Source organism: Colletotrichum jinshuiense, chromosome 7, assembly GCF_051148585.1.
Source record: "Colletotrichum jinshuiense chromosome 7, complete sequence".
In the NCBI taxonomy this organism is placed as follows: domain Eukaryota; kingdom Fungi; phylum Ascomycota; class Sordariomycetes; order Glomerellales; family Glomerellaceae; genus Colletotrichum; species Colletotrichum jinshuiense.
This window is the reverse complement of record NC_139314.1, coordinates 4,182,012-4,194,221: the sequence shown is the minus strand read 5'-3', so window position 1 is coordinate 4,194,221 and position 12,210 is coordinate 4,182,012. Positions and strand designations below refer to the sequence as shown.

Here is a 12,210-nt window from a genome sequence, read left to right as displayed (position 1 = left end):
TATTGTTTATTAAAATGTAACTAATGACGCCAACATATATATAATCCAAAACGTTATGACTGGGGAAATGGGAATGGCATATACAAAAGATAGCTAATCACGATACATATTCAACCTGGTATTAACGTATAAGCGCTAATGAACATTAGTTGCACTCGCAGCTTTGATGGGCGCAAAAGCTGCAAGCGAATCCAGTGGGATAGGTGACACCGCTGTCGGCGTGACTCAGAAAGGGAAAGGCATCGCAACGTTACAGTACTTCATGCCGGCAATTTCGAGGTCTCCAGCTGGCCTCAGAACACACTGCCCTGCCGGATAGTTTTAAATCGAAGATAAAAAGGATGGCTAGGGAAGACCCCGTATACGTTTAAGTTCCCACTCACGATATTGAAATCTACCCAAACCATAAGCTTCAAGCACATCAGCGGCTCTTGGATAATCATTGTAGTTCGTTCCTTTTCGGTCTTCCCTAACCCCGAGCTCATTTCGCATCGCCCAGCACCTACTACTTTTTCTCGGCATCAATCGCGTCATCATGGCGGAGAGTCTGGCCAACGCCTTTCGGTCAGAACGGCTCCTTTTCCGTGCGATTGAAGACACTGACGCAGACAAAACCTGGTTCCACGAGCAAATAAAAAACGACCCAGTCGGATTTGCAATGGGAGATTCAAACGTGCTTCGACCCCAACCCAAAAAGCGCCACGATGCCCTGCTTCTGGAACTGCAAGCAGCCTTGCTAGGCGTCATTATTTGCCTACCAGCAACAGATAATACAACAACACCGCAGCCGATCGGGGTGCTGGCACTCAATGACGAAGCTGGTAGCAACTACCGCCATCATCACAGGCTGGCAGTTCTGACCGTCTCTGTTGCACCGGTTCACCGTAACAAGGGCTATGGCGCTGAGGCAATAAACTGGGCGATTGATTGGGCTTTCCAGAGGGCCAACATTCACTCCGTGAGCCTTGGATGTGTCGACTACAACGAACGTGGAAAACACTTGTACGAGAAATTGGGCTTCGTCATGGAGGGCCGTTTCCGGAAATCACACTACCATGATAGAAAGTGGTGGGATGTTCTGCTTTACTCCATGTTGGAAAATGAGTGGTTAGCTTTAAGGGGACTTGAAAGCAAATGAGTAAAGTGGTCAGGAGCTGAAGGTCGATGTGAGTGCATTCAGCACGACCTGTTCGTAGATGTATTGATTCAAAAAGCACAATATCATCTCGGTTTAAGACTGTTTAAAGATATCCTGAGTTCGAGGCAGTATTTAAAGGCAGCCACAACCGGTCTGTTTGTTCCACAGGTTTTATTCATGTTTTCTCAACTTTTCTGGTGCAGCTATATCATCGTAAATGAGAAACGGCATGAATCATTCCTCCTTGATAGAAGCCGCAGCAGATGTGTGGGCTTTAGCCTCGTTTGAAGGCCTGTTCTTCTCGGGCTTCGGCGGAGCGCTGTTGCCGCCTGAGTTTATTTGCGGTACTGGTCTTATTGGGGTTGTCTCAGCGGAACCTATGCTCTGAGGTCGCGCAGCGGCGGCCAAGGAGCTCTTCAAGACATTCAACTGGGCCTGTAAGTCGGCCAGCTCAGTTGAATATTGATGACCAGGCTTTGGTTCCTGTTGAGCGAGAGCTGCCTCCTTGTACCGCTTCAGTTCTAGTTCAACCCGCTCCATTCTTGTGGCTTGTTCTTTGTTTTCCCTGGCCATTTCGGTAGCTTGGCAGGTGAAGCGGTGTTCCAACAGTTTGATACGGCTGTCAAAGGTGCCTAGGCGCTGTTCCAAGGCGGATTTACTGACTTCAACGAGTGTCCTGCAGTTGTCGATCAATGTTGTATTGATCGCAATGGCTTCCTCCGTTTTCGCAATACGCCTCTCGAATTCTGCATTTGGCCTGTAATTGGAAGTAGCCGTTTCCGTCTTTTCAACGCGCCCTTCGAGATTCAAGCCGACCAAGGATATCTTATCGTTTTGGTCTTGAGCGTGGGTTTCCAAAGCAGAAAGCCGTCTCTCCACACTCATTGTATTTTGGACGGCAATGTCATTTTGGCCTTGAAGATTGCTCTCCAACTTCGATAAGCGGGTTCCAACGTGTTTTCTGCTTTCCTCGCAGCATCCATGCCGATCCCCATGCAGAAGTATATTCTTATTGGTCTCCTTCAGGTCCTTGTTGATAGTGTTCATTCCGCTCTCGTGACCTTCAATCTGGTTTTGTTGTATTTGTTGCTGGTGTTGCATTTCCTCGCAGGACTTGCGGTACACTGCAACATCTTCACTCAACGCGGACAACTGAGTAGTGAGCACTTCCATTCTTTCTAGTGCGTCACGGCATTTTGAGGCCGTGAACATAGTGAGTTCATCATACGCTTTCCGAATCTCGCGCGAGAGCCTTTCGGACTCCATGAAGAGCTTCGTCTCCTCCTTCAGAGTCAACAATTCTCGGCCATGCTCTTCGATTCGGTCCTCGAGATGCCGAAACGTAACATCGTTGCTTGCCGTAGTGTGCTCATTTTGTGCTGTCACGTCATGAAGAACCGTATCACTTTGAATAACGCCCTGCGCATTATGATTGACGTCCCCGTCTGCAAGGGGTACGAATAGCTGCCTTCTTGCTACTCCTTGTTGAGCAACGGTATCATGACCAGAAGTCGATTGTAGCTGTGATTGCAGAGGATTCGGCGAATCAGAGATGCAGCGACGCTTTGCGGAAACAAGGGTCTCGGACTCCAACTTGCGTTTGTGCTCTTCAGGTTTACCAAGATCATCGGGATCATCGGTTGCCTTGGAACGGCTGGGGATCGGCGGCTCAGCCGTAAAGTTTGTAACTGGGAATTGGCGGTCTGGCTCTGCTTCTGCCTCCTGGCTCCCCTGGTTTTTATGGAGAAACCGGGCGCTTCCGCCCTTGATTTGAAAGGTCGACGGCGTATTCTTTCCGACAACGAAAGCACCGATTTCAGGGGGGCTAGATTCGGCAATCAGAGAGCGAAAGTCGTATTGGACCTTATCTAGCCATGTCTCTTTGACAGCTGCCCATTCAGCAGCCATGTCCTGTTCGGATGGACAGGTCGTCGCAGGTGGGTCGTCGTCTCGAGAATTCCACGCATCAATGAGATGTGTCAGAAGATTGTGTTGTTTCTTCTGAATCCTCACGATTTGGAGGTAGGTCCGGCGCCGGCCAGCATATATGCTGGCGACATGTTTCGTCTGCTGAGTGCTGACATTTAGGCCCCAGTGACGGCGGATGAAGTCCCAAAAGTAGGTCCGGTCAAAAGCTAGATGCTGACAGTGTGTCAATAGGCGGAAGAGAATGGTGAGATTGAGGTAAATGCGGCGTTGGCGATCATGCAAGTCGGTCAATTCGGTTCGTTCACCAAGCGTTCTGGCATGGACAGGGTTAAGCAGTATAGATGCCGATAGTGTTGTATTCGATGGCCAGGGCGGTATTGGAAGCGATACCCCGTTGACCCTGAAGATGGCCGTATCAACCGGCATCTTGTTACGAACTAGACACGTTGAATCATTTGAGGTTCGCGGTGGACGCGTACACCAAGACGACAAGGCACAAGGAAGCTGGAATCATCCGGCGATGAGGAAATAAGGGTGGGGCAGCAATGTCCAAGCCAAAAGGAAAAATTAAACAACCAACGGTTTTAATAGTTGCTAGGGTGGCACTTGATTACCGGGACAAACAGGCCACAGATGAAGAAAGGTATCCATCCGTGCGTGCATAATCATAAAATCACACTCTGGCTGTCAGTTTCCCCCGGAAGCCCCGTCACCTAATCCATAACTAGCACACTGCGGAAGCGCACCTTGTTGGATATCATGTGCTCCGAGGCCTTCTTCGCATCGTCCAGTGAAAAGCGCTCCACCATGCATTTGATACCATGGGTCGCCGCGAAATCGATCGCCTCCTCCGAATCCATCTGATGCCCGCTAGGCCACCCATGGACTGACTTACCCCCGATGATGAGGTCAACCGTATCAATCTCGACTTTGCCAACCGGCGCCAGTACGCACAGCTTGCCGCCGGGCTGCAGACCACCGGTGAGAGGCGCAATGGCCTTGGGGTTGGGTGCCGTTGCGACGATCAACGCTGCGCCGCCAAGCTTCTGGAGCTCCTTGACGGGGTCCGAGGCGCTCGAGTCGATGTACACATGAGCGCCCAGCTTCTTTGCAAAGTCCTTCTTTTCCGACCCTGAGCTAAGGACGACGACCTTGTAGCCCATACGGCTGGCGTACTGCACACCGAGATGGCCCAGTCCGCCAAGGCCCTGGATGGCGACGATGTTGCCCTGCTCAATCTGCATCTTTCGGATGCTGTTGAAGACAGTCACTCCGGCGCAGAGGAGCGGGGCGGTCTCGGCCGGGTCGACGTCCTTCGGGACCCGGACTGCGGCCTCGGAGCGGAGCAGCACATACTGCGCATATCCGCCGTCCATGAACACACCGTTGACAGTCTCATTGTCGCACGCTTGGAAGAACCCTTTCTGGCACTGGCGGCAAGTCCCATCATGGCCTGTGTGAGGTGTTAGAATTGGAGGTAGTGACCAACGGATGGACTAAGACGGGCGATGGCTATGTGAGACATACCTCCGTGCCAGGCACCGCCCACGCGCTCTCCGCCGGAAAACCTGCTCACACCCTCGCCAACTGCCACCACATCGCCAACGACCTCATGGCCGGGAACCCGGGGGAAGACGTCCCCAAAGCCCCCCTGTTGCATGCCCACGTCAGAATGGCACACGCCGCAGGCCAACACCTTGACGAGGATCTGACCAGGGCCGGGCTTTTTCAACTCCTGATCAACAATCTTGAGGGGCGCGCCTTTAGACTCGACCACGGCGGCCTTATATGTCTTTGGGAGCGATGACATTGTGACTGGTGACTTGTGGGCAAACAAGTGCAAGATATTTATGCGTAGGTATCTGATGAGTGAACTAGCCTGTTTTAGAGAGAGATCGCAAGGAGGTCGAGGCACGAAGAGAGCTACTCCTCACGAACAAGACGGCCGGAGTGCAGGCCACTTTATATAGAGCTAGCTTAAGACTGGAATGCAAGGCTTCCGGACGGGGCGGTTACGCGTAGGAGGCTCCAGATCCTCTCGTCCCCTCCCCCTCACTTCACATGGAAAGGAAGTCAATGGACGCAGGGCGCGTTCAACGTCACTGATAGGCACTTCTCGCCGCATTGGCTTCCCGTAAGCTTACTGCGGAGAGGATGCGATAGTAACGGCCAAACAGCTTTAGCTTTTGAGGCTACACCGTATTAGGGAAGAGGGGTGAACCATACTGCCGCTGGTGCTAGAGATGCCGATGACATCAACAACACTCAATTAAGCTCTCATTGGCACATCATGATAGCAAAAAAACAGGCCCAGAAAGCCCTCAAGACCGGATGAAATCCCACTAGGGAGAGGGAATGAAAGAGAGGGGCTGCCAAGCTAGGGCGCTGTCATGGCAAGGAGTCCACGCAGTTCGTGGAACCCACGATTCCATCCTTGCGGCGGCTTAGTTAGTGGTCGGCTTCAGGCACCGCTCCGGCGGTAGCGCGGGACCTGGCCGACCATCCGTGACATTAGGTGCTTAGTGCTTAATCTTTCAACTTGGTCGCGGGAAGGATCTTGGTGAGGTCGGCAATCGAAGAGTTAATGCGCATGGTAGCGCCGTCTGACCAATCATTGATTTATCCATCTCGGATTTGCAGTGGCCTTTTTCTCCAAATCCGATCGAAGTTGGACGGGACAGGACATGCTCGGTCAACGGCGCCTTTCGCATGCACCATCCACCCTGGAGATAACACCAACTAGAAGGACGTAGTAAGCGTCGGCCCAGTGGAAATAAACAAGCCTTTCGATTATGCACAAGCCGAAGCACCAAAGGCGGGCCCCAGGAACACCTGGTCCGGTGCAAAGACTTTTTTGGCGTGGCCGATGACTTCGCCCTTCGCGCCAAGCACAACTCCATTGCCTCGCCCAAAAGCGATGGAAAATAAAAGACAAGGTGCACAATTGCGGAGACAAGCAACCTGATTGCCCCTCCGCCCTGGCTCCGAAACCCCTCCACACGCGCGTTCGGCTTTCGCGCACAAGAAGAGCTCTCTATCAGCGAAGCCAGCCGGATACTAGCCTAAAGTCCAGTCCTATTGGAATGCAGATCAGGGACCACCAACTAATTACTAATGCATGCGTCCTTTGACGGAGTTTGGCCGTTTATGCGTGGAACTCGCAAAGTTCGCCGATGGATATCGCGTCCAGAAGAGTCACTCAGAGGAGTTACTTACCGGGAGATAAGTATATCGGTCCCCTGCGATACCGTCCATTCAGTAGATTTAAATCAAACATCACTGCACAACTGCACATCATCTCTTGTGATATCCAAGCCGCACAGGGTCAACTTCAAGACAATCTCACTGCTCCCAGAAGCTGTTCATAGCCCACTTCTCTCAGCATGTCTCTCCAGGACAAGGTCGTCCTCATCACAGGGGGCTCCAAGGGCATCGGCAAGGCCATCGCCCTCGGCGCCGCCGCCCAAGGAGCAAAGGTCGTCGTGAACTACAGCAGCGACTCCTCGGCCGCCGATGACGTCGTCAACGCCATCGGCGGCGACCGCGCCATCGCCGTGCGCGCCGACAACTCCAAGACGTCGGAGCTGCAGAAGCTCGTCGACGCCACCGTCGCAAAGTTTGGCAGAATCGACGTGCTCATCCCCAACGCCGCTCTCATGATCATGCGCACCGCCGAGAATACGACGGAGGAGGACTTTGACAAGATGTTCAACACCAACGTCAAGGGCCCTTACTTCTTGGTTCAGGTAAGAAACAATAACAATTCCGACTAAAGTACGTCTCAGACGCGAGCACTCCCGGCTGACAACATCTCTGCAGAAAGCCCTCCCTCACATGTCTGAAGGCGGCCGAATCATCTTCATGTCAACGTCGGTTCTCGCAGCGAGCAGCCTTCCCCCGCCGTACCTGCTCTACGCATCAACCAAGGCCAGCATCGAGCAAATGACCAAGTACATGGCCAAGGACCTCGCCAGTAAAGGTATCACTATCAATGCCATCGCACCCGGCCCTACGGGCACAGAACTCTTCTTCAACGGCAAGACGGAAGAAATGGTTAAGAACATTACTGCAGCCATCCCGTTTCACAGGGTTGGCACACCAGAGGAAATCGCGTCTGTGGCCCTGTTTTTGTCTGGCAAGGACTCATCCTGGGTTACCGGGCAAGTCATTCGTGTGAACGGAGGGATGGCATAAAGACCAATGGAATAAGTATTGGCTACGTATCTAGTGCTATCAATAGATGTAGAAAGTTAGAATCCTTCAACGCCCAGGCCTGGGTTCCCGAGGCCGACTCAACCCCTGCCGCATTCCCGCGTCATCATCGTCCAAACTTCTACCCGCCAATGTGACAGCCGCTCGCTTACTGTACCATCACTGCGCTCCAAGGGCAGCAAGCGCGTTGCGTAGCTCTTTTACTGCCGTCGGCACGTCCTCAAAGTTGAGCGCAGAAATGGCCCACTTTGCGTGTTTCTGTGCCTTGGGCAAGTCCATATCGTCCGACGGCGCACTGGTCGGCGCCCATGAGCTGTTTGAAGCGGGAGCCACGGGCGCCTTTGGCTGGCTCGAAACTGGTGGTGGCTTGAACTGCTGGGGAGCTGGCGGTGGGGGTGACTTGGTGGTATTGGGAGGGGGTATTTGAGGGGGTTGCCACGGCGAGGCGGCATTTGCTGGGCTGAATGACGGGCCTGTCGACGAGGTCGCATAGGGAGAAGGTGCTGATGGGGCGTTGGTCGGCACAGTTGTGTCGTTGGCGCCAGTCTGGCTGAGAGGCGATGGCGGAAACTGGTCAGGAGGATCAAAGTAGCCCTGAGTCTGAGGCACTTGAGGGCCCAACTCGTTCGTCGACGGGACTGATGGCAGATCGAGCACGCTGGACTGTGCAGGTGCGGGCTCACTCGGCGCCAGTGGCACTGATTCTGCCGGTGATTGCGCCTTCTTGTAGAACTCCGTCTCCGGGTCATCTTCCACAGATGCGGCCTGTGGTGCAGGAGATGTCAGACCCTGGACGTCGGGGTCGTTAGGGTCCAGGGCAGGAAGAGTTTCTTCCGGTTCTGGCTCCTCGTGTTTCGGGTTCGACTCGTTGGGGTCCTTCCCCTCCTTGATGGCTTTGAGTATCCGAGCTGCGTTCCACTTTGCATACTTGACCTTCTTCAGTGTCTCCTCGTCTACCTGGCCCCAAATGTTGCCTAACAGGAGGAAGGTCGCGGCAGCGTCGTAGGTATCAGCGGTTTGTCTGGCAAGAGAGAGAGGGATGTTAGATGGCGAAGCTTGGCTTAGGTGTGGCATCATACCTTGTGACTCGATTCGCGCGAAGGACCTTCTCCGCCCTGTCGAACGCGTCCTGGGCGAACTGCTCAACGTATGCCTGGCCGACCGTATCGTCCGTTATGGCCTCATCTTGAGCGTACTCGGTTTTTGTCTGGCATGAAACATCAGTCCTGAAGCGATTTCAAGTCCAAAGTTTGCTTTGAAATATCGCTCACCTTTTCGAGACGGTCCATCAGGTTGGTCGTGTATGAAAGACTCTCATCGTCGGCATTGTGCAGCTGCTTGGCCAAGATCTGATTGACAACCCAGTATTCACCTAGAGAAGCACGTCAGTATCGACGGTTGTATGGTGTTCCACATATTGATGACAGCGCATACACCAATAGGTAATGGCAGGCTTGTGCTGCCGCAGCTGGTTTGCGCGATTGATGAATCTCGTGATCTCGGCCTGTCGCAGGCTATCGGGGATTGGTTCGGCCATGGCGGCGACGTCGCGGGGGTGAGCCCAGAGGTCGGGAGGAGGTCGCGGGAAAACAGGTTCGGGTGTCGAAGCTGTGCTGAGCTCGGGTTGAAGGAAAAACCCTTCCTGGACGATAGCTCACGGGCGCGAAGGGGTAGCAGATATGCGACGAGGGCTGCAACACCAAGAGGTTGGAGACATGTATTCCGTATCTTGGAAGCCTTACCGCAGCGTCAAGATTCCCCACACCAGCATCACAGCGGGGAGGTTGCGAGGTACGTATCTTTTGGTCTCTGGCAGGCTCACCTTACCTCACCTTGTACTCTCAGACCGGGGTGTACCGGTGAGTCAAAGTACTGCGCCACATATTGTGAGTACCTTCTTGATATCTCAAGGCGTGCACAGTACTATGGTATGCATGAACTCATCGTGTGGCTCAAGCTCTCCAAGCTCTTGTGGGGTAAGTGGCTGGAGCCTGGCGAAATGCTTCGATTCAATTGACTGGAAATTTCCATGGTTCCATTCACAGACGAATCGAGGTCGAGGGTGAGGGGTTCGCGTCTCACAGTTCCACGCTGGCCTCTTTTCCCAAAAAGAAGCCAACTAGACGTTTTTCCCTTTACAAGGCCCAATCTCTCGCTCCATAAATGCAGAGGAGGCCGAGAGCTCACTCACCTGGCCGAACCCAGTTCCATGCTCTAACCTTTTATTCCCACACCTATCTGTTCTCTTTTCCCTTCCTCCCTCTTTTTTTTCCCTCCCTCCCTCCGTCTCCCTGGTGTCTCGCCTCTTAAGCTCACTCACCTTTCCCACCCCACACGCTACCACATAACTCTATCCACAACGATGCATCACCCCACTCTGCTGGCTGCCGCTGGCGTCGCCGTTCTGTCGGCTTTGCCTGGCGCCCATGCCGGCATGTACCCCAAGAACTCCGCTGTGCTCCAGGTTGATGCCAAAAGCTATGATCGCCTGATCGCCAACTCCAACTACACCTCGGTACGGCAATTATTGGGCCTTCCCTCCAGTTGCATCCCGCTGACTCTGCTCTGTGATAGATCGTCGAGTTCTACGCCCCGTGGTGCGGTCACTGCCAAAACCTAAAGCCCGCCTATGAAAAGGCCGCCAAGAATCTCAATGGACTGGCCAAGGTCGCCGCTGTCGACTGCGACGAGGATGTCAACAAGCCCTTCTGCGGCAGCATGGGTGTCCAGGGCTTCCCTACCCTCAAGATTGTGAAGCCTGGCAAGAAGCCTGGCAAGCCCATCGTCGAGGACTACCAGGGACCGCGAACCGCCACCGGCATCGTCGAGGCCGTCATTGACAAGATCGCCAACCACGTCAAGCGTGTCACCGACAAGGACCTCGACTCCTTCCTCGAGGGCGACAAGCCCAAGGCAATCCTCTTCACTGAGAAGGGTAGCACTAGCGCTCTGCTTCGCAGTGTCGCCATCGACTTCCTCGACGCTGTCACGGTTGGCCAAGTGCGCAGCAAGGAGGCAAAGGCAGTTGAGAAGTTTGGAGTCAAGTCATTCCCTACTTTGGTGCTTCTGCCCGGTGGCGACAAGGAACCTATTATCTACGATGGAGAACTTAAGAAGGACGGCCTTGTGTCATTTATTTCTCAGGTCGCCTCGCCAAACCCCGACCCGGCACCCAAGGCCGACAAGAAGAAGGCCGACAAGAAGGCTGAAAAGAAGAGCAAGACCACATCCGCCAAGTCGAGCACCAGCACCGCCGCCGAAGAGGCCTCGCCCGAACCCGAGTCCCCGACGGAGACCCCATCCACGGAGGAGGCCGCCCCTGTCATCAATGTCATCCTTCCCCTGCCCATCGCCGACACGCCTGAGAAGCTCCAGGGTGAGTGTCTCAGCGCCAAGTCCCACACCTGCGTCCTGGCTTTCGTGCCAGCCAAGGAGAACGAGAAGGCCGAGAAGGCTCTCACCAGTCTCTCAGAGCTCGCCCACAAGCACGCCCAGAGCAAGCGCAAGCTTTTCCCCTTCTTCTCCGTCCCTGAGGAGAACACCGCTGCCGCTACTGTTACAAAGGGTCTTGGTCTTACTGGCGAGGTTGAAATTGTCGCCGTGAACGCTCGACGTGGTTGGTGGAGACACTACGAGGGCGACTTTGATGCGGCGAGCATCGAGAGCTGGATTGATGCTATTCGTTTGGGCGAGGGCGCCAAGCAGAAGCTTCCCGCCGGTTTGGTTATCGAGGAGGTTGAAACCGAGACTGCCTCCCAGGAGAGCACTGCATCCACCGCGGCCACGGAGCCCACCGTTGAGCCGGAGACAGAGGCTCCCGAGGAGACGCCGTCTGAGGCCCCCGCTGCGCACGACGAGCTGTAAATCCCCCTTTGGACTGCATCTTCTGGGTGTATGGTTAGCTGGTACTGTAAAATAGTAATGCGATAGGGAATCTGACCATTGTCAACATCGTCCGCTGCACTCCCATGATCCAATCTGCCCGTAAATCTGTCCCCTCAAGATTCCATCTCCAAGTCCAAGCCTGTGCCCCTCTCTACCGCACCCTCCGCTACCATTTGCCGGCCCTTCTCCTTGACGACCCGGTCCATGAATTGCCGTACCTGCTTGCATCCATCCACGCCTACAGCGAGCATACCCTCCAACCGACTGACTTGGACTCGACTCTCACACACCAAAACCGCCACGCGATCAGTCAGACCCAGAGTTCCCACCGTCAGGTAGGGCAGTTCCTGCTCCTCTTGCGTATTCAAGTCCAGCAGCGGGTCCGCGCCATCATCGGCGGCAGCATATGTCGAAGTCGAACCGGCGGTGCATGCAGCGATATAATCGGTCATGGGGATACCCGCGTCGATTAGGGCGAGTGTCGAGGCGTTCAGGAGGGCCGCCAGCAGAGAACCGTCTTGTGAAAGCACGTGGAGGGAGATGGAGATGCTGCTATGGGGGAAGAGGTGGGTGTGTAGGTTTGCCGAGACGGCCTTGGCGATTGTGGCTTCGAGCTCCTGCGTACGCCTGCGAAAAATGCAGGTTAGCGACATCCATTGACTGATGTATGAGCAGTTTCCGATGCACTTACTTATCATTTCGGCCCCGCTTCATGCGGTCGACAGAGCTAAAGCCGGCGACGACGAGGTTGACTGTGACGGCAGCCTCCTTGGTCTGTCCACCCGCACCTCCACGGCGCTGAGGTTCGCTCGGCCCTGTCACAACGCACATGACCTTGGTGTGGCCCATCTCAAGGTAGCTGGAGCCGTCGGCGGCTTCCTGTGTGCGGATCTGGGCGTGCAGCCGTCGGAGCTCGTTCCACCGGCGGCCGTCAACGCGCAACAGCGCCATGGAGTAGGTTGACGTATCGAGAGGCATTGTTGGTGTATAAGAAGTGACTTGATCTCAATTTGTATCTTAAAAGGACAAACTGTGGCCAGAGAGTG

At 54.4% G+C, this 12,210-nt stretch overlaps 6 protein-coding genes across 6 annotated transcripts; 3 read left to right on the top strand and 3 right to left on the bottom strand.

Annotated features, from left to right (window-relative positions):
- Window positions 1–535: 535 nt before the first annotated feature.
- EsH8_VII_001102 (GNAT family N-acetyltransferase) lies at window positions 536–1,138 on the top strand (the record flags this gene model as incomplete). Its single annotated transcript, XM_083271235.1, has 1 exon — window positions 536–1,138. One exon carries the CDS (start codon window positions 536–538, stop codon window positions 1,136–1,138), a length of 603 nt encoding a protein of 200 aa, XP_083128792.1.
- Window positions 1,139–3,780: 2,642 nt separating this feature from the next.
- On the bottom strand, window positions 3,781–4,877 carry EsH8_VII_001101 (chaperonin 10-like protein; the record flags this gene model as incomplete). Its single annotated transcript, XM_083271234.1, has 2 exons — window positions 3,781–4,520; window positions 4,595–4,877. 2 exons carry the CDS (start codon window positions 4,875–4,877, stop codon window positions 3,781–3,783), a joined length of 1,023 nt encoding a protein of 340 aa, XP_083128791.1.
- A 1,573-nt stretch (window positions 4,878–6,450) lies between these two features.
- On the top strand, window positions 6,451–7,261 carry EsH8_VII_001100 (uncharacterized protein; the record flags this gene model as incomplete). Its single annotated transcript, XM_083271233.1, has 2 exons — window positions 6,451–6,813; window positions 6,887–7,261. 2 exons carry the CDS (start codon window positions 6,451–6,453, stop codon window positions 7,259–7,261), a joined length of 738 nt encoding a protein of 245 aa, XP_083128790.1.
- Window positions 7,262–7,438: 177 nt separating this feature from the next.
- On the bottom strand, window positions 7,439–8,816 carry EsH8_VII_001099 (Vta1 like-domain-containing protein; the record flags this gene model as incomplete). The annotated part of the gene is made up of 4 exons (XM_083271232.1): window positions 7,439–8,300; window positions 8,359–8,486; window positions 8,551–8,651; window positions 8,714–8,816. The coding sequence occupies 4 exons, from the start codon at window positions 8,814–8,816 to the stop codon at window positions 7,439–7,441; spliced, it is 1,194 nt and encodes a 397-aa protein (XP_083128789.1).
- Window positions 8,817–9,641: 825 nt separating this feature from the next.
- Window positions 9,642–11,143, top strand: EsH8_VII_001098 (uncharacterized protein; the record flags this gene model as incomplete). Its single annotated transcript, XM_083271231.1, has 2 exons — window positions 9,642–9,794; window positions 9,854–11,143. 2 exons carry the CDS (start codon window positions 9,642–9,644, stop codon window positions 11,141–11,143), a joined length of 1,443 nt encoding a protein of 480 aa, XP_083128788.1.
- Window positions 11,144–11,277: 134 nt separating this feature from the next.
- EsH8_VII_001097 (exosome non-catalytic core subunit SKI6) lies at window positions 11,278–12,142 on the bottom strand (the record flags this gene model as incomplete). Its single annotated transcript, XM_083271230.1, has 2 exons — window positions 11,278–11,791; window positions 11,856–12,142. The coding sequence occupies 2 exons, from the start codon at window positions 12,140–12,142 to the stop codon at window positions 11,278–11,280; spliced, it is 801 nt and encodes a 266-aa protein (XP_083128787.1).
- Window positions 12,143–12,210: the final 68 nt, after the last annotated feature.